This window comes from Neomonachus schauinslandi, chromosome 4, assembly GCF_002201575.2.
Source record: "Neomonachus schauinslandi chromosome 4, ASM220157v2, whole genome shotgun sequence".
Classification (NCBI taxonomy): Eukaryota; Metazoa; Chordata; class Mammalia; order Carnivora; family Phocidae; genus Neomonachus; species Neomonachus schauinslandi.
This window is the reverse complement of record NC_058406.1, coordinates 129,360,408-129,381,942: the sequence shown is the minus strand read 5'-3', so window position 1 is coordinate 129,381,942 and position 21,535 is coordinate 129,360,408. Positions and strand designations below refer to the sequence as shown.

At 34.9% G+C, this 21,535-nt stretch overlaps 1 protein-coding gene across 2 annotated transcripts in view; it reads left to right on the top strand.

The window, feature by feature from the left end:
* STAU2 (staufen double-stranded RNA binding protein 2) overlaps positions 1–21,535 on the top strand; it is a 321,925-nt gene that overhangs the window by 31,139 nt on the left and 269,251 nt on the right. The window contains exons 1-2 of one of the 2 annotated variants that reach the window (XM_021688639.2): positions 5,854–5,967; positions 18,733–18,892. In XM_021688639.2, the coding sequence (XP_021544314.1) occupies positions 5,854–5,967; positions 18,733–18,892 (274 nt within the window). Of the gene's footprint in view, positions 1–5,853; positions 5,968–18,732; positions 18,893–21,535 lie in introns of those variants that run through there. The other variant, XM_044914642.1, reaches the window with a different exon arrangement.

Genomic DNA, 21,535 nt, shown 5'->3' with positions numbered 1-21,535 from the left:
GTTAGCCTGGTGATGGGTATTAAAGAGGGCACGTACTGAATGGAGCACTGGGTGTTACACGCAAACAGTGAATCATGGAACGCTACATCAAAAACGAATGATGTAATGTATGGTGATTAACATAATGAAATTAAAAAAAAATTTATTTTTATCATCTTTGTGTTTTATGGATGTAAACAGTTTTTCCTTACATGTTGCAAGTATTTCTCCAGTTTGTAGACTTTTTAAGCATCAGTTATGGTATGTCTTGCTGGTATGGGAGTTATACATTTTTTTTTTATTATGTTATGTTAATCACCATACATTACATCATTAGTTTTTTTTTTTTTTAAGATTTTATTTATTTATTTGACAGAGAGAGACACAGCGAGAGAGGGAACACAAGCAGCGGGAGAGGGAGAGGGAGAAGCAGGCCTCCCGTGGAGCAGGGAGCCCGATGCGGGGCTCGATCCCAGGACCCTGGGATCATGACCTGAGCCGAAGGCAGACGCTTAACGACTGAGCCACCCAGGCGCCCCTACATCATTAGTTTTTGATGTGGTGTTCCATGATTCATTGTTTGAGTATAACACCCAGTGCTCCATTCAATATGTGCCCTCTTTAATACCCATCACTGGGCTAACCCATCCCCCCACCCCCCGTTTTTATGTTATTAAATCTGTCAGTTTATCCCATTATGACTTTTAGGGTTCCCTTCTTACTTAGAAAAGTCGTTTGTCTTACAGGATTGTGACAGATATTTAGCCAAATTTTCTTGTGCTTTTGTCATATTTTTATATTTTACATTTTAATACTATGGAATTTATTTTTGTTTATATGAGGTAGGAACTTAAATTTTTCCTTAATTGATAGGCAATTATAACAGAACAATTTGATCCTTGGGTAGTGATTTTGCTTGGACAACCTTAGGTTATAGTCTAATTTGAAGTTATATGGTTTGTTTTAGTTAGAGATATGGAGAGGTAGTCCTATTTCTCCTAGAAGGCAAGAGCGTGTGGAAGGCAAATTCCTTTGCTCTTTTGACTTTTTTTTTTTTTTCCTTTTTATTTACTTGGGAATTAGGATGAGTCACTTCCAGTAGCAGGGCATAGGGGAAGGGAAGCCAGCAAAGAGACATAGAAACTGTGTCCAAGTCATTTCTGGGACCGGGGATGAAAACGGATTCTTCTGTGGAGAGACTTGCCTTGGCAGGTGAGGTAGACTATGTATTAGCAACAGCTCTGGCTGCAATTTAACTACTTTAAAAATGTTGCTACTGTAAGTTCTGGCTTAGGGAACTTTTGGTGTTTTGGTGGATTCTGGTCAGTTTTTTCTGCTGTTTCCTTCTATGCATTCTGTTTTTTGTTAATGATTTACTTGAATTTGCTGGAATGTGATGTGTTTTATGTGCTTTCTTCTGCATGTGTGCTGTGGAGAAGCTTGGATTGTCTTTCTCTTTTCTACCCTTGCTAGCTTGGTGAATTCCTTGTTTACTTAACTAATCTAATCACCACCTCTTGAAACCTGCCTTTCAGTACCTCTTTCACCTAAGAACTCCCTGTAACAGCCTTATTGTAGCATTGGTATTGTAGTATTGTATTTGTTTATTTTATGTGTCTGTTTCTTATACCATTCTGTGAGCTCTCTTGGGACAGGGATTTTGCCTATTGATTGAAAACTCTCAGCTCCATTATTTTGGTATAGTTTGAAGATTTAAGTCCCAGAGAGTCAGGATATTTTATAAAAATATGAAAGTAGGGTCTGTCTCAAAAAGACTAGAGTGTATCTATTTTTTGTTGAGTGTGCTGATACTGTTGTTATAAGTATCTATTTACCAGTGTTACCTATCAAAGTTATGGTGAGTTACATGTAAACAAATTTCATATCAACAAAGATAGAATATTCCCTAACACAAATATGAGAAATCTTAAATGTCTTTTATATTACAGCTGGGAATTTTTCAGTGGAAACAAACTTATGATGTCTTAAGTCAGTGGAAAAAAATAACATACATGTTTTTTGACAGAATATTAAAAAAGTCTATTTGTGTGAATAAAATCAGCTTATCCTAACAGAACATTTTAACTCAGAATATTTTTGATTGCAGGGCTATGAAAAAAAGTTTATAAAACTGTATCACTGTTTTCATAATTTGATGGTAGTATGTTTTAACAAATTGTTTATAATCAGAATAATAATGGATTCTTGTCATTGTTAACAGTTTTTGCATCATCTCGTTCAACCCATACAGTTACCCAGTAATATAAAAACAACTATTATTCTTGTTTTACTGTCTAGGAAAGTGACCTTTAAATACTTTCTCAAACTCAAATAGGTATCAGTGAGTGCCAGAGATATCCAAAACAGGCTCCTAACCATCATATGGCAGTTGCTCTCTCAAAATGACAAAGTCTTAGATTGTGAAATCCATTATCATTGATTTTATTTACTTTTAAGTAAGCTTCTATCCCAGCCACCAAACTGACTTGAAGCCTATTTCAAAATATCTTCCGTGAAAACATTCTTAGGTCTCTTGAAAATGTATACCTATGCAACAGTGTATGCATTTTTCACTTTTTGCACTATTGACTTTTCTAAGAAGTTATATATAAGTTAAGCTTGTAGATCTCAATTTTTATAAATCAGTTGTTTTACAGTTTCATAGATGCTTTATTAAAATTTTGGTTTAATTTTTTTAAAAAGATTTATTGTTTATTTATTTTAGAGAGAGTAGCGAGATCGCACCTGCGCGATTGGGGGAGGGCAGAGGGAGAGAGAGAATCTCAATAGGCTCCCCATCGAGCTCAGATCCCCACATGGGGCTTGATCCCATGATCCAGAGATCATGACCTGAGCCAAAATCAAGAGTTGGTTGCTCACCTGACTGAGCCACCAGGCATCCCCAAAATTTTGTTTTAATTCTTAATTATTGCTCTGTCAAGTAGTTAATACTAATAAAATTCCTGATTAAATAGAGGCACAGCTATTTAAAATAAAGTTTTAATCATTTTGTAAAATAAATTACAACTAGGACTAATTATTTTTAAATTTACCGAATTTAAACCTTTAAATATTAGTTATAAAGCTTTATTTATATGAGATCCTGTGTGTATTTGCACACCTTTCACAACAAAACGTCAGCTACACATTAAAATGCTTTATAGGATTCATGTTATTTTTATGCAGCAAAAAGTCAAAGTTAGTGGAATACAAGTTTAACACCATGTTATTAGTTGGGACTTTGCATTAAAGGATTTAGATCAGGTTTTCTTACCAAACAAGTATAGAGAGCTATAAACATCATTTTTAAAAAATTTAAATTCAGTTAGCCAACATATATAAACTTACAATTTTAATCACATTTTAATATATTAAAAACCCATGCTATTAAAAATTTCCCCTATAACATTGTGCTTGATATGCTCCTAATATTTTTTGCATTGTAGCAGATGAATTTATAGCATTGCTGAGTTATGAAAATTATACAGTAGTATAAATGCTATTTAAGTGTTATGAAAAATTGACTGATTTTTACCAGGCTTTAATATATTTTCTCATTTTTAACAAATTGTCATTTTTCTTTGCTTCTTGATACAGATATGGGTATCTGTGTTATCTGTTGTGCTTGAGTTATTTAATGCCATGGTATGCAAGGACCCAAACTGAGTATAGCCCAGGTCACTTTGTATTTTATATGATGACTGACTTTCTGGTACAATTTATAAAACTTAGAGTGGAATAAGTAAGATGCAGGTTTCCTCAAACCTCTTTTGACTTACTCTTGTCTTTTTTGTGCTGTTCCAAAAAGTAATAATTACTAGTTTTTTTTTTATTTGTTTGTTTTACATGCCACTTAGAGTGGTTTAATTGTTGAATTGACTGTCAACTGTATTGGTCCTTCAGTTGGTTGCTTAGGTTCTCTTTTCTTTTACTTGTGCCTTACTAGGTATTTATGTAGTTTTTTAATCAAATAATTTCTTAATCGTAATGATTGTGATCAAATTATTGTATTAAATTATTGATCCTGAAAAGAGTATGAAAAAGTTAAGAGAATACTGTTTTGTTCATTAAACTTGCCTTAGAAAGTTAATAGGTAAAGTTTCTAAAACCAGCTATTTCCATTCATTTAATGTATTTTCCACACATTGTGATTAGTTTAATTGAGCAGAAAGTAAACCACTTGTGTGTTTTATGCTTAAGTTTTAAAATGTTTCTTGGTATTGATTAATAGGAGATGAAAGAAAACTAAAAAGCAGTTAATGTATCTATAAATGAGATGAATGAATAATACAGGATAAAATAATACAGTATTAGGAAAATATTTTGAAGCTACTAATAATTGTCGTAGAATTTAGAATACCATACATTAAAAAATCTTAACCTCAAAACAACCTGTGAGTTAAGTAGGATAGATTTATTATACCCTTATCTTAAGGATAAAGCATAGAAGCCTTAGTTAAATTAAGTAAAAATCATTAAGACCTTGCAGGTTAGGGAAGGATTTCTTAAACAAGACATAGCAAGCACAGACTATAAAAGAAAAGATTGATAAATATAATACATAAAATAATCAATAGAAAAAAAGACAGGAGCAGTTCCCAAAGAGGAAACCCAAATGATCAATAACATGAGAAGATGATTAGACTCACTAGGAAAATGGGAATGCAAATTAAAATAATAGTGGGGAAAACAAAAACTAATAGAGGGGATACAATTTGTCAAACCTCAGGTTATCAAAAATTAAAATACCTGACCATACTGATGTTTTCAGGTTTGAAGGGAAGTGGTAATTCTCATACTGTCAGCAGAAGGTAATTTGGTACAGTCATTCTGAGTGCCATTTGGCAGCATGTTTTTTACTCATAAGGGTAAAGAAACAACTTAAAGGTCTATCAGTAGGGGAGTGGATTAGAAAACTAATGTGGTATTGTGATGGAAATTATACAGCAGTTAAAAGTAACGCAGTGGATCTATATAAGTTATAATGTCAAAAACAATGAAGAGTGAAGAAAGTAAGTTGTGAAAAGTATATGTTATTTTACTATTAATGTGACTACAAAACTATATATATCTCAAGGCCATATTTTCATGGTTATACATACATGCCTATAAATGTATTTTAAAATATTCCAGAGGGATATATTCTAAATTCATATAGTAGTGGTTTCTGGAAAGGATAAAGGGAACTTAACTGGAATATAATACTGTTTTTTTTTTTTTTTAATGAGACTTAAACATGGAAAGTATTAATTTCAGTTCTAAGTGGTAAGAACACGGACATTTGTTAAATTATCCTTTCTACTTTCTTTAAAATTTTGTTAACAAAAAGAAAAGGAAATTACTAAAAAGTAGTAGTTGGACGAGCTAGTACTTAAGCTCAGGCTTGATTCCCAAGTCTAGAGCTCTTTCAATTAATATGCTGCCTCAAAATTAGAAGGAAAAAAAAGTAAGATCAAATAATAAAAAAGGTAGAATGTAGTTTTATAGTAATAAGAATCAGGAGAATTATGTGTTTATGCTAAACTTTTTTGAGAGGAAAAGAAAGTTAAAAGATAAACTAAAAATTATTATAATCATATTATTTAAAAACCTTTAAGCATGCTGTTTTCAAAAAATGTATAGAGAGTAATTTAGGTACTCACGGAAAAAGTTACCTTAATTTATTGTTTAAAATGTGATACATATTTCTGTTGCATGTAATGGAAGACTAGATAATTTGAGTTTTTTATATAAAATTCATGAAAATAATTTAATCCAAATTTACAATCTGACTTCAATCTAAAAAAGTCAAAACTAGCTTTTCTTCCATTTTGTAAAGTCATTCTTCACAAAAACTTTAAAGCCTTTTTATTTACAGCTTCTCTCCAAGATAAAATGGCAAACCCCAAAGAGAAAACTCCAATGTGTCTGGTAAATGAGTTAGCCCGTTTCAATAGAGTCCAACCCCAGTATAAACTTCTGAAAGAAAGAGGGCCTGCTCATTCGAAGGTAAGGTTATGAAGAGAGGTGGTGAGACATGCTTATCAAAGTCTATCAGATTGATCATCTCAGGTTTTAATTGTGCTTCATTGTGGGGTGGGGGGAGGGGCAGCAGATGACCTGAAGGCTTTTAGTTCTATATTAATAATATTTAGAAGTCTGTAACTAAACAATTTTATAGCTCATTATGGTTTACAAAGTTCTTTCAGATACAGTACTTCACAAAAACCTTAACAAATCAGGAGATGTGGATTTTGATTTCTGTTTTGTAAATTAACTTACGTACAGAAAAGTTAAGTGACTTGCTTAGTAATAGCTCATAAGTGCCCATGCCATCACTTGAATATGTGTTCTTTGGCTCCCAGGTGCAGTGTTCTTTCCATTAAATTATAACTGCTAAAGTAAAAATGGACACAGAGTAAATATAACAACAGTTACCTAGTGAGACATCTTTTCTGGTGTGATACGGAATTATACGTTTCATCATTTATAAAAGTTTATAAATAGCAACCAGTGTTGTTGTTATTTATGCATTCATTCTTAATATTGTTTTCTTAAGTGGAAAAGCAATTTATATTTATATATAGCCTCATACATGTTTACATATATATATATTACAAAGAAGTCTATAATTAATGCATTTATGTTTGAGCTTTATTCATACGTTTCAAAAAGTCTCAGTTGTACACAAATTTCCATGGTACATTTTTAATCTTGGATTTGGAAGTATGTTGAAGCAATTAATTCTCTAAGAGTTGGTTAATCTGTATAAAGCAATGGCTGTTGGATTATTTAATTGTTTTCTGGTACCTCCTTCAAAGTAAGGGGAATAAGGTGAAACTGAAATCTGTTAAATCTGTTAATTTTGTTCCCTATTAGAGACTTTTATGAAGGATGTCTGGGCAACAGTTTAATTTGTTCATAATATCATTTGTGTAGAGAAAAAAGTTGTGGCCTAAGTTAAGTCATTTATCCTGACTCTCTTTTTTTTTTTTTTTTTTTTTAAAGATTTTTTTTATTTATTTGAGAGAGAGAGAATGAGAGACAGAGAGCATGAGAGGGAGGAGGGTCAGAGGGAGAAGCAGACTCCCTGCCGAGCAGGGAGCCCGATGCGGGACTCGATCCCAGGACTCCAGGATCATGACCTGAGCCGAAGGCAGTCGCTTAACCAACTGAGCCACCCAGGCGCCCCTATCCTGACTCTCTTTTGTGCCCATTAATTCATACTCATTTCATATTCATTCCCTTTCTGGCCTTAATCATGTTGGACTGTTTGCATTTCTTAGAATGTTTCGTGTTTTTTTCACATCTCTCTCCTTCGCCTATGTTGTAGTGTCTCCCCGCCTGTGGGTCCTTTTGTTCTTACACATTTTTGAATGGTCAGCTCACATACCATTAAACCTCTGTGAAACTTCTCTGATCCCTCCACTGGGCCTTCAGCAGGACCTGACTTCCTCAGGTGTAGTCACCGATGTGCTGTACATAATGATACATGTTGGTCATTACGATTGTACTAGACTGAGCTTTTTTAGGGTTATTGTTCTTCTATATTTTATGGCTCCTGTAGGATCTGTCTTCTTAGCTCCTCATTTCTAATTCCAGGAATTCTTCCCTGAGATGACTCCCCAGTTTTGAATTTCATGTTAATAGACTAACCCCCATGTCACCACAGTAGTCATTTGTTGACCTCTGGCTGATTCCATCACATTTCTCATGCCTCACTTTTACTCTAATTCATCATGTTTTAATTTTTGGTGATTTCGTTAAGTAGATGATTGATCCAACATGCTGACATTTCAGTTTCTTGCACTTCTATTGTTATCTTGCTTCCCTCTCCTCCAGCGACTCATTCCTGTGATCATACTCTTGACTTGATCATAACCAGTAACTGCGAGACCCTCCATAATTTTAATCTCAAGCATTCATCTCTCTCTGACATCTCCTAACTTTATAGTTCATTCCCTCTGTTTAACTTTAGTACTTCTTCCACACCACAAATCCATTGATTCTACCACCCTTTTACTATTTCTTACTCCTCTCAGTCCTCACATGGTTCTTATCCAGCTTAAATTCCATATACCTTGTATGTATCCTCAGCAGTCTTGCTCCCCTTGGTTAGCACTTGCTAAGTGTCACTTATTTTCTTGGGAGATTAACCAGTTACATGACAATTTACATATCTATGTATGTATATATGTTTGTATGTTGTATACACACACACACACACTGTAGTGGTTCTCAACCTTGGTTGTTCATTGAAATCACCAAGGAAGCTTTAAAAAACACTTATGCCTGAGTCTTACCCTCAGAAATTCTAATTTGATTGGTCTTGGATGAAGCCCAGACATCGGGATTATTTTTAAGGTCTCAGATGACTCAAATGTGCATCCAGAGTTGAGAAACATAAGATAAATGTCTTCAGAGTGGTGTAGAGTTGTCTTTTCATACATACTTGTTGATGGGAAGTAGTTATGTTTACGTGCTTTCCTCTTTCCTCCACTGAGTCTTACAGAATCTGAACAACTTACGGCAATTTTTAACATGTAACTATTAAATAACAAATTGTAATATTTTCCTTGCCCTCTTTTGTTTTTCTGCTCACTTTCAAGTTGAGCTCTGAAGTAATTTGGTATACCTTATATTAACATGAGTTATTACGACATTGCTATATCTCCCAGGTACCTAAATACAGTTCATTTTTTTTTTATGGATTGTTTTGACTTTTTAAACTTCTAAAGAAGGCTATTATAGTGTAGAGTGTAAGGAAGAGAATCAGAAAGAACACAAAATGTATTTTCTTCTTTTCCTCTATTTCCCTATTTTGAGAAGTTTTCAGTATGCATGAGTAAGTGGTAAGAAAGCTCCAGTAGCTGCACTCTGAGGTTTACTTTGGAATAGATATCACTGAGGGAGACAGTATAACCCAGTGGCTTTGAAGCCAAGTAGTCTTTTTTTTTTCTTATGCTAGCTAGATTTGTCAAGCTTGATCTTTGCCCTGCATTATCCAGCTTATGTGGCCTTGAGCAAGTAATTTAGAGTTTCATTTTTCTCATCTGTAATTTGAGAAATACGTTATCTGTTCTAGTGTAGTGTAATGGAATGATGATTTGTAAATTCTTAGCAACTATGTTGATGATGGGGTTACCCAGATAATTATATCATTGCTTGTTAGTATATATAGGATTAAAAAAATCCTTGGTAAAATATCTATTGAGTATTTGCTATATCATAGGCACTTTTCTTTCATTGAAACTTCCTACTTTGTTGTCTTCTCTCATGTCCCTCCTTGGGTATTGTGAATACAAGTCCCTTATTAGATATATGTTTGGCAGTTATTTCCTCCTACTCTATGGCTTATCTTTTCTTTTTTTAACAGTATCTTTAGAGAGGAGTAGTTGTTAATTTTGATGAAGTCCAACTTATCCATTTATTCCCTGTATAGTTGTACTTTTGGTAGATGTCTAAGAAATCTTTGCCTCATAAAAGATAAGATTTTCTCCTATGTTATTTTATTAGTTTAGGTCTTACACTTAGATCATACATTTAGGTCTTACATTTAGATCTAATTGCCATTTTGTGTTAATTTTTGTATGTCATGTACGATATGGAGCAAGGCTTACTTATTTTTTTGCAAATGGATGTCCAGTTGTTGAAGAGATTATCCTTTCTTCACTGCATTGCTGTGCACCTTTGTCAAAAATCAGCTGTCCATATATGTTTCCATTTCTGGAGTCTGTTCTGTTGATTTATTTTCTCATCTTTTTGCAAATGCTGTGCTGTTTGGTTTGCAGTAGCTTTATAATTCTTGAAATCTGGTAGTAGTAGCCCATTAATTTTGTTCTTTTTTTCAGAATTGTTTCTTTGCATTTTTATATGAATTTAAAGTCAGCTTGTCCTTTCTATAAAACACCCTGCTGGGATTTTGAATAGAACTGCTGTGAATCTATAGCTCAATTTGGGGCAAATTAACATGGTAGAAAAATTGAGTTTTCCAACACACGAACAAAGTATCTCTTATTTATTTAGATATTATTTAATTTCTCTCAACAGTATTTGTAGTTTTCAGTAGTCAAGTATTTTATATCTTTAGATTTATCCCTAAGTATTTCATATTTTTGTTGCTCTTGTCCAGTGCTCGTTTTTTAAATTTTAGTTTCTTGTTCTTACGGATTATTGCTACTGTATAGAAATACACCAATTTTTGTGTATTGATGTAGTATTCTGAAGTCTTGCTAAACTCACTTATCAGCTCTAGTAGCTTTTTAAAAAATTCCTTTTTAGGTTTTGTTGGGGGTTCCACCTGTCATTTATGAATAAAGACAGTTTAATTTTTTATTTAATTTTTTAAATTTTTTTTTAAAGATTTTATTTATTTGAGAGAGAGACAGAGTGAGAGAAAGCACGAGCTGGGAGGAAAGGGAGAAGCAGGCTCCCTGATTCAGGGCTCGATCCCAGGACCCTGGGATCATGACCTAGCCAAAGGCAGACGCTTAACTCACTGAGCCACCCAGGTGCTCGATTTAGACAGTTTTTAATCCTACTTTCCCCTTTTAATGTCTTTTATTTATTTCTCTTGCCTGATTGCATTGGCTAGAACTTAAAGTGCAATGTTAAATAGAAGTGATGAGAGCAGACATCTCTCAACTTATTTCTGATCTTATGGGCAGTCATTTCAGTTTCCCCCCATTAATTATGTTAGATGTACCTTTTCTGTAGATGCCCTTTATCAGACTGAAGAAATTCTTTTCTACTTAATGTTTACTGAGAGTTTTTAACATGAATAGATGTTGATTTTTGTCATGTGGTTCTACATTGATTGAGATGGTAATATATGGTTTTTCTGTTTTTAATCTCAATATTGTGAATTATGTTGATTGACTCTCAAATGTAGAATCTACCCTTGCATTTCTGGGATAAAACACTTGGTTACAATGTATTAGCTCATTTCTATATTGATGGATCCCATTTGTTAGTAGGTTTTTTTAAGCTTTTATTTAAAATCCAGTTAGTTAACATGAAGTGTAATATTAGTTTCGGGTGTACAATATAGTCATTCAGCAGTCTCGTACAACACCCAGTGCTCATCACAACAAGTGCACTTCTTAATCCCTATCACCTATTTTACCCATCTCCCCACCTACTTCGCCTCTGGTAGCCATCAGTTTGTTTTCTATAGTTAAGAATCTGTTCTTGGTTTGCCTCCCTCTTTCTTTTTCCCCCCTTTGTTTTGTTTCTTAAATTCCACATGAGTGATTCAGATAGTACTTGTCTTTCTCTGACTGGCTTCACTTAGGATTATACTCTCTAGTTCCATCCATGTCATTGCAAATGGCAAGATTTCATTCTTTTTTATGGCTGAATACTATTCTAGAGTGTGTGTGTGTGTGTGTGTTTGTGTGTGTGTCTCCCACATCTTTATCCATTCATCGGTGGATGAACATTTGGGCTCTTTCCATAATTTGGCTATTGTGGATAATGCTGCTATAAACACTGGGGTATATGTATCCCTTTGAATTAGTATTTTTGTATCCTTTGGGTGAATACCTAGTAGTGCAGTTGCTGGATTGTAGGGTACTTCTGTATTTAACTTTTTGAGGAATCTTCACACTGTTTTCCAGAGTGGCTGGACCAGCTTGCATTCCCACCAACAGTGTAAGAGGGTTCCCCCTTCTCCGCATCCCCTCCCAACACCTGTTGTTTCCTGTGTTCATTTTAGCTATTCTGACTGGTGTGAGGTGATACATTGTGGTTTTGATTTGTATTTCCTTGATGATGAGTGATGCTGAGCATCTTTTCATGTGTCTGTTGGCCATCTGTATGTCTTCTTTGGAAAAATGTCTGTTCATGTCTTTTGCCCATTTTTAACTGGATTATTTGTTTTTTGGGTATTGAGTTTCATAAGTTCTTTATATATTTTGGATACTAACCCTTTATTAGATATGTCATTTGCAAATATCTTCTCCCATTCCATAGGTTGCCTTTTAGTTTTGTTGATTGTTGCCTTTGCTGTGCAGAAGCTTTTTATCTTGATGGAGTCCCAATAGTTCATTTTTGCTTTTGTTTCCCTTGCCTCAGGAGATATGTCTAGTAAGAAGGTCCAAAGGTTGATGTCAAAGAGGTTACTGTCATGTTCTCCTCTGGGATTTTAATGGTTTCCTGTCTCACAGTTAGGTCTTTCATCCATTTTGAATTTATTTTTGTGTTTAGTGTAAGAAAGTGGTCCAGTCTCATTCTTTTGCATATTGCTGACCAGTTTTCTGACTCCATTTGTTGAAGAGATGGTCTTTTTTCCATTGGCTATTCTTTCCTGCTTTGTCAAAGATTAATTGACTGTACAGTGTGGTTTCATTTCTGGGCTTTCTATTCTGTTCTGTTGATCTATATGTCTGTTTTTATGCCAGTACCATACTGTCTTGATCACTACAGCTTTGGAGTATAACTTGCAATCTGGAATTGTGATGCCTCCAGCTTTGCTTTTCTTTTTCAAGCTGCCTTTGGCTTTTTGGGGTCTTTTGTGGTTCCATACAAATTTTAGGATTGTTTGTTCTAGCTCTGTGGAAAATGCTGGTGGTATTTTGATAGGGATTGCATTAAATTTGTAGATTGCTTGGGATAGTATAGACATTTTAACAGTATTTGTTCTTCCAGTCCCTGAGCATGGAATGTTTTTCCATTTCTTTGTGTCCTCTTTAATTTCTTTCATCAGTGTTCTATAGTTTTCAGTGTACAGATCTTTTACCTCTTTGGTTAGGTTTATACCTAGGTATCTTATGGTTTTTGGTGCAGTTGTAAACGTGATTGTTTCCTTGATTTCTTCTTCTGCTGCTTCATTGGTGTATAGAAATGCAACAAATTTCTGTACATTGATTTTGTATTGTATGACTTTACTGAATTTGTGTATCAGTTCTGGCAATTTTGTGGTGAAGTCTTTTGGGTTTTCTATATAGAGTGTCATGTCATCTGCAAATAGTAAAAGTTTGACTTCTTACTTGCTGATTTGCATACCTTTTATTTCTTTTTGTTGTCTGATTGCTGTGGCTATGACTTCCAGTACTATGTTAAATAACAGTGGTGAGAGTGGACATTCCTCTGTTTTCCTGACCATAGGGGAAACACTCTCAGTTTTTCCCCATTGAGGATGATAGTAGCTGTGAGTTTTTCATATATGGCCTTTATGATGTTTAGGTATGTTCCCTCAAAACCTGCTTTGTTGAGTGTTTTTGTCATGAATGGATGTTGTACAAATGCTTTTTCTGCATCTATTAAAAGGATTACATGGTTCTTATAGTTTCTTTTATTGATGGGGCATATCACATTGATTGATTTGTGAATATTGAACCACCTTGCAAACAGAAATATATCCTTGACTGTGGTGAATGATTCTTTTAACATACAGTTGGATTTGATTTGCTAGTATTTTATTGAGAATTTTTGCATCTGTATTCATCAGGGATATTGGCCTGTGATTCTCTTTTTTAGTGGAGTCTTTGTCTCGTTTTGGTATCAGGGTAATGCTGGCCTCATAGAATGAATTTGGATATTTTCCTTCCATTTCTGTTTTTTGGTATTAACTCTTCTTTAAATGTTTGGTAGAGGGGCGCCTGGGTGGCTCAGTCGTTAAGCGTCTGCCTTCAGCTCGTCATGGTCCCAGGGTCCTGGGATTGAGTCCCGCATTGGGCTCCCTGCTCTGCAGGAAGCCTGCTTCTCCCTCTCCCACTCCCCCTGCTTGTGTTCCCTCTCTTGCTGTGTCTCTCACTGTCAAATAAATAAATCTTTAAAAAAATAATAATAAATGTTTGGTAGAATTCACTGTGAAGCCATCTGGCCCTGGACTTTTGTTTGTTGGGAGATTTTTGATTACTGATTCAATTTCTCTGCCGGTTGTCAGTCTGTTCAAGTTTTCTATTTCTTCAGTTTTGGTAGTTGATATGTTTTTAGGAATTTCCATTTCTTCTAGGTTGTCCAATTTGTTGGCCTATAGTTTTTCATAATATTCTCTTATAATTGTTTGTATTCTGTGGTGTTGGTTGTGATTTCTCTCGTTTGGATCCTTCTTTCTTTTTGATGAGTCTGGCTAGGGGTTTATCAATTTTATTAATTTTTTCAAACAACCAGCTCCTGGTTTCATTGATCTCTTCTATTGTTCTTTTAGTTTCTACATCATTTATTTCTGTTCTAAACTTTATTATTTCCCTTTTTCTGCTGGCTTTAGGCTCCATTTGTTGTTGTTTTTCTAGCTCCTTTAGGTGTAAGGTTAGGTTGTGTATTTGAGATTTTTTTTGCTTCTTGAGGTAAGCCTGTATTGCTATATACTTCCCTCCTAGGACTGCTTTTGCTGCATCCCAAATGTTTTGGACCATTGTGTTTTCATTTTCATTCATTTTCCATGTATTTTTTCCTGGTTGACGCATTCATTGTTTAGAAGCATGTTGTTTAACCTCCTTGTATTTGTGGTCTTTCCAAATTTTTTCTTGTGGTTGACTTTAAGTTTCATAGCTTTGTGGTCAGAAAATATGCATGGTATGATCGTAATCTTTTTGTACTTGTTGAGGCCTGTTTTTTGACCTAGTATGTGATCTATACTGGAGAATGTCCCTTGTGCACTTGAAAAGAATGTATATTCTGCTTCTTTAGGATGGAATGTTCTGAATATATCTGTGAAGTCCATCTGTTTCAGTGTTTCATTCAAAGCCATTGTTTCCTTGTTGGTTTTCTGCTTAGATGATCTATGCATTGCTGTAAGTGGATGTTAAAGTCCCCTGCTATTATTGTATTATTATCAAGGATTTCCTTAATGTTTGTTATTAATAGTTTTATGTATTTGGGTACTCCCATGTTGGGGGCATAAATATTTACAATTGTTAGATTTTCTTATTGGATAGTCCCCTTTATTATGATATAATGCCCTTCTTCATCTCTTGTTATAGTCTTTGTTTTAAAATCTTGTTTGTATGATATATGTATTGCTACTCCAGCTTTCTTTTGACATCCATTTGCATGATAAATGTTTCTCCATCCCCTAACTTTGAATCTGCATGTGTCTTTAGGTCTAAAACGACGTCTCATATATATAGGCAGTGTATAGATGGGTCTTGTTTTCTTATCCATTCTGACACCATATCTCTTTTGATTGGAGCAAGAAGTCCATTTACATTGAGAGTAATTATTGATAGATATGTATTTAGTGCCATTTTTAAAAAAAGATTTTATTTATTTATTTCACTGGGAGAGAGGGAGAGAGAGAACTCAAGCAGGGGGAGTGACAGGCAGAGGGAGAGGGACAAGCAGGCTCCCCGCTGAGCAGAGACCCTGATGAGGGGCTCGGTCCCAGGACTCCAGGATCCTGACCCAAGCTGAAGACAGACACTTAACCGACCGAACCACCCAGGGTCCCCTTTTAGTGCCATTTTATTGCTTGTTTTGTCATTGTTTCTGGAGATTTTCTCTTTCCTTTCTTTTTTTTTTTTTTTTTTTTTTTTAAGAGAGCGAGCGAGAGAGAAACAGCATGAGAGGGGAGAGGGTCAGAGGGAGAAGCAGGCTCCCTGCTGAGCGGGGAGCCCGATGTGGGACTCGATCCCAGGACCCTGGGATCATGACCTGAGCCGAAGGCAGACGCTTAACCATCTGAGCCACCCAGGCGCCCTTCCTTTCTTGTCTTTGTCACTTCTGGTCTTTCCTTTCCACTTAAAGCGTTCCCTTTAATATTGCTTGCAGGGCTGGTTTAGTGGTTATGAACTCCTTTAGTTTTTTTTTGGTCTGGGAAACTCTTTATCTCTCCTTCTATTCTGAATGATACCTTTGTTAGATAGAGAATTCTTGGCTTCACATTTTTCCCATTTAGCATGTTGACTATATCATGCCACCCCCTTCTGGCTTGCCAAGTTTCTGTTGAGAGATCTGCCAGCTAGCCTTATGGGTCTTCCCTTTATACCACATCTTTCTCCATTCATCAGTTGATGGACACTTTGATTGTTTCCATAATTTGGCTATTGTAGATAATGCTGCTATAAACATTGGGGTATTCTTTGGGTAAATACAAAATGGATCATAGGGTAGTTCTATTTTTAACTGTTTGAGGAACCTCCATACTGTTTTTCAGAGTGGCTATGCCAGTTTGCATTCCTTGTTTAATATTTTGTGAAGGATTTTTATCTATCTTTATCAGAGATACTGGTCTGTAGTTTTGATTTATATTGTTTTCCCTAATATCTTACTCTTTTTTTGGGGAAGACTTTGTGTGAACTGGTATTATTTCTTACTTAAATATTTAGTAGAATTTATCATTGAAACCATCTGGTCCTGTAGTTTTCTTTGTGGAAAGATTTTAAATTACAGATTCAATTTCTTTAAAATATATAGGACTATTTGGGTTACTTATTTCTTCTTGAATGAGCTTTAGTAATTGTGTCTTTAACAGAATTTAAGTTGTTGAGTTTATTGGTATAAAGCTGTTAAAAATACTCCGTTGTTATCTTTTTACTACTTTAGGAATCTAGAGTGATGTCACTTTTCTCATTTCCTAATATTAGTAATTTGTGTCTTTTTTTCCCCCCCAAGATTAGTCTGGCTGGAGGTTTACCAATTTTATTGATCTCTGCGAAGAATCAGCTCTTGGTTTTATTGATTTTATTTTCTATTTCATTAATGTTTGCTTTTATCTTTATGACTTTTTTTCCTGTTAACTTCAGGTTCTCTTTTATTAAGATTTATTTATTTATTAGAGAGAGAGAGAACGTGTACATGCATGTGTGAGGGATGGGGGCAGAGAGAGAACAAATGTATTTTCTGCTCTTTTTGGTCTTTTTGGGTAGAGGTTTCTAAAAATGTCAATCAGGTTTTGTTGGTTTATGGTATGTTCATGTCTACTCTATTTTTTTTTTTTAAAGATTTATTTATTTATTTGAGAGAGCGAGAATGAGAGAGAGTACATGAGAGGGGGGAGGGTCAGAGGGAGAAGCAGGCTTCTCGCTGAGCAGGGAGCCCAATGCGGGACTCGATCCCGGGACTCCAGGATCATGACCTGAGCCGAAGGCAGTTGCTTAACCAACTGAGCCACCCAGGCGCCCCATGTCTACTCTATTCTTTATGATTGCTTAATAATTGTTATAAGCTACCACTTAAACTCAAACAGTGTGTCCCAGGATTCCTTATGTAGTGGGACTCTTTTTATTTTCTCCAGTTTTATTGAAATATAATTGACATATTACATTATATTAGTTTTAGGTGTACAATAAGCTAGTGGGATCCTGTAGAGAAGTTTCAGAAAAGCAGAGGATTGACTTGGATACATTTGTATTTTATAGAATGTTGATGGTGGTGGTGGTAAGAAGGATAGTTTGAATGGGAAGGTCTTATATTAAGGGAATGATGTTAGGATGGTCTTATAGTAGTTTAGGGGAGAGAGGTTGATATTCCTTGCTAAGACATTGGCAAAGAGAATAAAGAGAGGAAGCCAGATCTGAAAAATATTTTTGAAGTTGAGTCAGTAGCTTGATAATTGGATGCAGGTGCATGGAGAGAGAAATGGAGACAAGGAAGACCACTTAAAGATGTCTGGCCTGTGAGCCTAGGAAAATGGAGGCAGAAAAGTTTAAATCATATGGATTAATCGTAGGGGGGAAAAAACCAGACAAATTTAGATTATGGTATATATTCTTTGTTGTATTTTTTCCTTTCGTGACATTGACATTTTTGAAGAGTTTAGGCCCGTTGTCTTACAGAATATACCATAATCTAGCTTGTCTGGTTTTCCTCCTATGATTAGATTCTGGTTAAACATTTTTGGCCAAGAATACTAAAGGCTTCTCATTGGATCATATCAGGAGGTACATGATGTTTGTATGATTATTGATGATGCTAACTTTAATCACTTGGTAAAGGTATTTTCTACCTGTTCTCCTCCCTGCAATTATACATTTATTTCTTTTTAATTAAAAGTATCTTGGGGTTAATATTTTGTATTCGTACAAAGTAGTAAGCAGTCTATGGAAAACAGCAGATTGTGTGTGTATTCTGTAACTTGATCCTCAATTTTGGAAGGAGAACACTAGGTTTTGAGCTCACATGGAAATAATGGTGTGAATGGAATGTTCAGATGACAAAGGAAAGGGTGGTTATGAAATGAAGATGGACAGGTAGAACTTTTGTGCCACACCACAATGGGAACATTGAAAGGTTTTTAACATGGAGTTGGTTGGGGTGATACAATTGGATTTGAGGGGTTTTTTGTTTGTTTTGTTTCTTTTTCTTAGAGAGAGAGATTTGAGAGTACTAGTGAGAAAATTAACAGAATTTGGTGACTGGTTAAATGTTGAGCGTGGAGGATTGAGAGTTTCCTGGTGACATAATATTTAGTAGGATTGCCTGACTCTTTGACTAGATTGTACTAAGTATGACATTTAAGGAATTAGATTTTATAAGTGTTACAGAGACAGGGCCTTGTGGATTCTTTTAGTTTCTCATCTTCTTTGTACTTATTCTGCTTTTATGAGGATGTTAACAATATGATTCTATTTAGGGAAGTGATCTCTTCTTGTTTTATTCTACCCAAAATGTATACTTAGAGCTGCCGCTAAGCCTTTGAATGGATAGAACAGGATCTGGTACAATCTCTTAAAATGATTGCACTAGGTGGAATAAGATTTTTGTGCAAATAATTTGTAAGGTCACCCCTAGCTCTAAAATTTTGATTCTATGGTATATCTGTTTTTCTCTCAGTGTATTTTATTTCCTGAAAAATTTAATGTTTTCTTTGTCTCTCTCTGTTTTTCGAAGATGTTCTCAGTGCAACTGAGTCTTGGTGAGCAGACATGGGAATCCGAAGGGAGCAGTATAAAGAAGGCCCAACAAGCCGTTGCTAATAAAGCTTTGACTGAATCTACACTTCCCAAACCAGTTCAGAAACCACCGAAAAGTAATGTTAATAATAACCCAGGTATGGCACTGACTTGTTTCTTTCTGTTGTCTTGTTGTGTTCTATATGTGTTGTTCTCTGTACTTTCTTCATAGCAGGCCATCTGTGTAGTCAACAGGTATGAGTAGCACACGCACAAAAAACAACTGAATGATAATTGAAGGTGAGAGAATGAGGAAGGTAATTATAATTATTTTAAAAATTTGCTTTGTGGATATTCTAAAGATGCGTTATTTACTTTTTAAATGTTGACAAAAATACATTTGGATGCAAAGAACAGAAAGTATGACTGAGTTTTTTTTTTTGGGGGGGTTTTTTATTTCAATTCCAGTGTAGTTAACATACAGCGTTATGTTAGTTTCAGGTGTACAATGTAGTGATTCAAAAAGTCTACACATTACTCTGTGCTCATCCTGATAAGTGTACTCTTTAATTCCTGTCACCTATTTCTTCCATCCCTCTACCCACCTCCCCTCTGGTAACCATCATTTTGTTCTCTATAGTTAAGAGTCTGTTTCTTGGTTTGTCTCTCTCTCTTTCATTCCCTTTGTTCATTTCATTTCTTATATTCCATATATGAGTGAAATCATACAGTATTTGTCTTTCTCTGACTGACTTATTTCATTTAGCATAATACTGTCTAGCTTCATTTAGCATAATACTGTCTAGCTCCATTCTTTTTTGTGGCTGAGTAATACTCATATATATTTATATATATATATATATATATATCCCACCTCTTCTTTATCCATTCCTCTATGGCTGGACAATTGGGCTGCTTCCATAATTTGGCTATTGTAAATAATGCTGCAATGACTGAGTTTTTTATAAAGTAAAGATAGAAATGATCAATTTCTCTTTTTATATAATATATAAAAATACACAGTTTAATAATTAAAAAGTTATTGTTTATTTTAGCTTAATAAAAATTATACAGTTAGGTCTAAGCATCTTATTTTGCTTGTTGGTGTAGAAATGGTTGATAGGACTGTTCAAATTTAGAATACTTATGGAAGTTTATAAAGAAACCCACAAATCCAAAAAAACCCTGTGTGTGATATAATGCTAAGTAAACAAGTTTTCCAATTTTTATCTCCTAAGAATAATTTTAAAGAGTTGTTCCAGTTGCATATAATACCAACATTGTGCATCCAGTCATCTGTTTGGAAGAGGCAAATCTGTATTGGACATAATGCATGAATTGATAACATCAAGTTAATAAAGTTCCATAAGTTTAATACTAGCCCTATATCCATTTACTCATTAATTTATTAATTTAAGAGGTTACCTTCTGACAAATATTACTTTAGGTATTTTTGTGATGAGTAAAAAAAAAAAGACTTTTTCCTGCCACAAATGACTATAATCTATTTAATTAGAGTGAGTCCACATGCTCAGGCTCATAATCATCTGATGCTTCTTTCTTTCTCATGTGGCGTGTACTAAGTAGACATAATCTATTCTTTCAAGGACTGCTCTCCCTAAAACTGCATGAATTTCCTATTACTCCCCTTTTTGCTTCTGTTCAACTGATTCTGGTAGTTATTAAGTAAGCTTAAATAAGCAAAATATTATTACAGTAAAGAAAAACACCTAGTCATTTGAAGTTGGTAAGAGGCTGTCTCCTTTTATAATTTTTAAAAATCTCTTTAGGTTACTGATTGATCATTAATACCACACCACTGCCTCTATGTATTAAGCACTTGCTTTTATATATTTAAGAGATATAAAACATTGTTCTTTTCTGTGAAAACTTTACAATTGTTTACATGAATCACATAATTTAAAGGTAAAGATTAAGTACCAAGTGAATAATAACACTTGTCAGTTTATAAGTAATGATAAACATGGATGGGAGTATTTGAGGGAAGATAAGGTCCTTGAATGGAGAGTAGGCAGGTCTAGAGGTGAGGAAAGAATATTCTAGGCAGAGGGAATACAATGAAGAACGGCATTGGAAATAGGATTGTGGATGATAGTTTTGGTAAGAAAACTTTTTTGGGAGTGGTTTTTAATTAGAGCAGGTAAGTGACTAGGAAGACTCGAGATGTAGTAGGAGTGAATTGTGATGGACTTGAATGCCAGGTTTAGGAGATCAGATTTTATCTGTAGTTTAGGCGATTAGTGTTTATAAGCTAGTGGATGATGTGTTTAAAACAGCATTTTAGGAAGTTCAGTTTGATATGTGGATTGAAGGTGGAAAATACTAAAAGCAAGATCAGTTAGGAAACCGTTTGCCATAGTTTATGGGTGAGGAAAAGAAACTCCTGTGCATCGAGTACTGTATGCCCTCTGCTCTGTAGTGTTGGGAATGGCCTGGGAATGGAACAGAAGGACCAGTGTTGCTGATCCAGTGGTTGAAGCCGTGTTAGAGAGCAAGCTGTTCGGAGCATACAGTGTGAAGCAAGAGCAGTGTGTGCCCATCTCTGCAGCAGGTCCACTTTAGAGGATTATAATGGCAAGTAAACCAACAAGGGAGTCAGGGGAAGGAAACAGAGAGTCGGAAAGGCCAGTGGTGATGAGTTTGCGCTATTGAGTGTTGCAGTGAGCTGAGAGAATGAGTAGCTTTTGGAAGGTAAAGTTTTAAAATAGAGAATAATATTGCATACCGGCAAGTGCACAAATTATAATTGTAGAACCTTGATGATTTTTTGCTAGCACCAC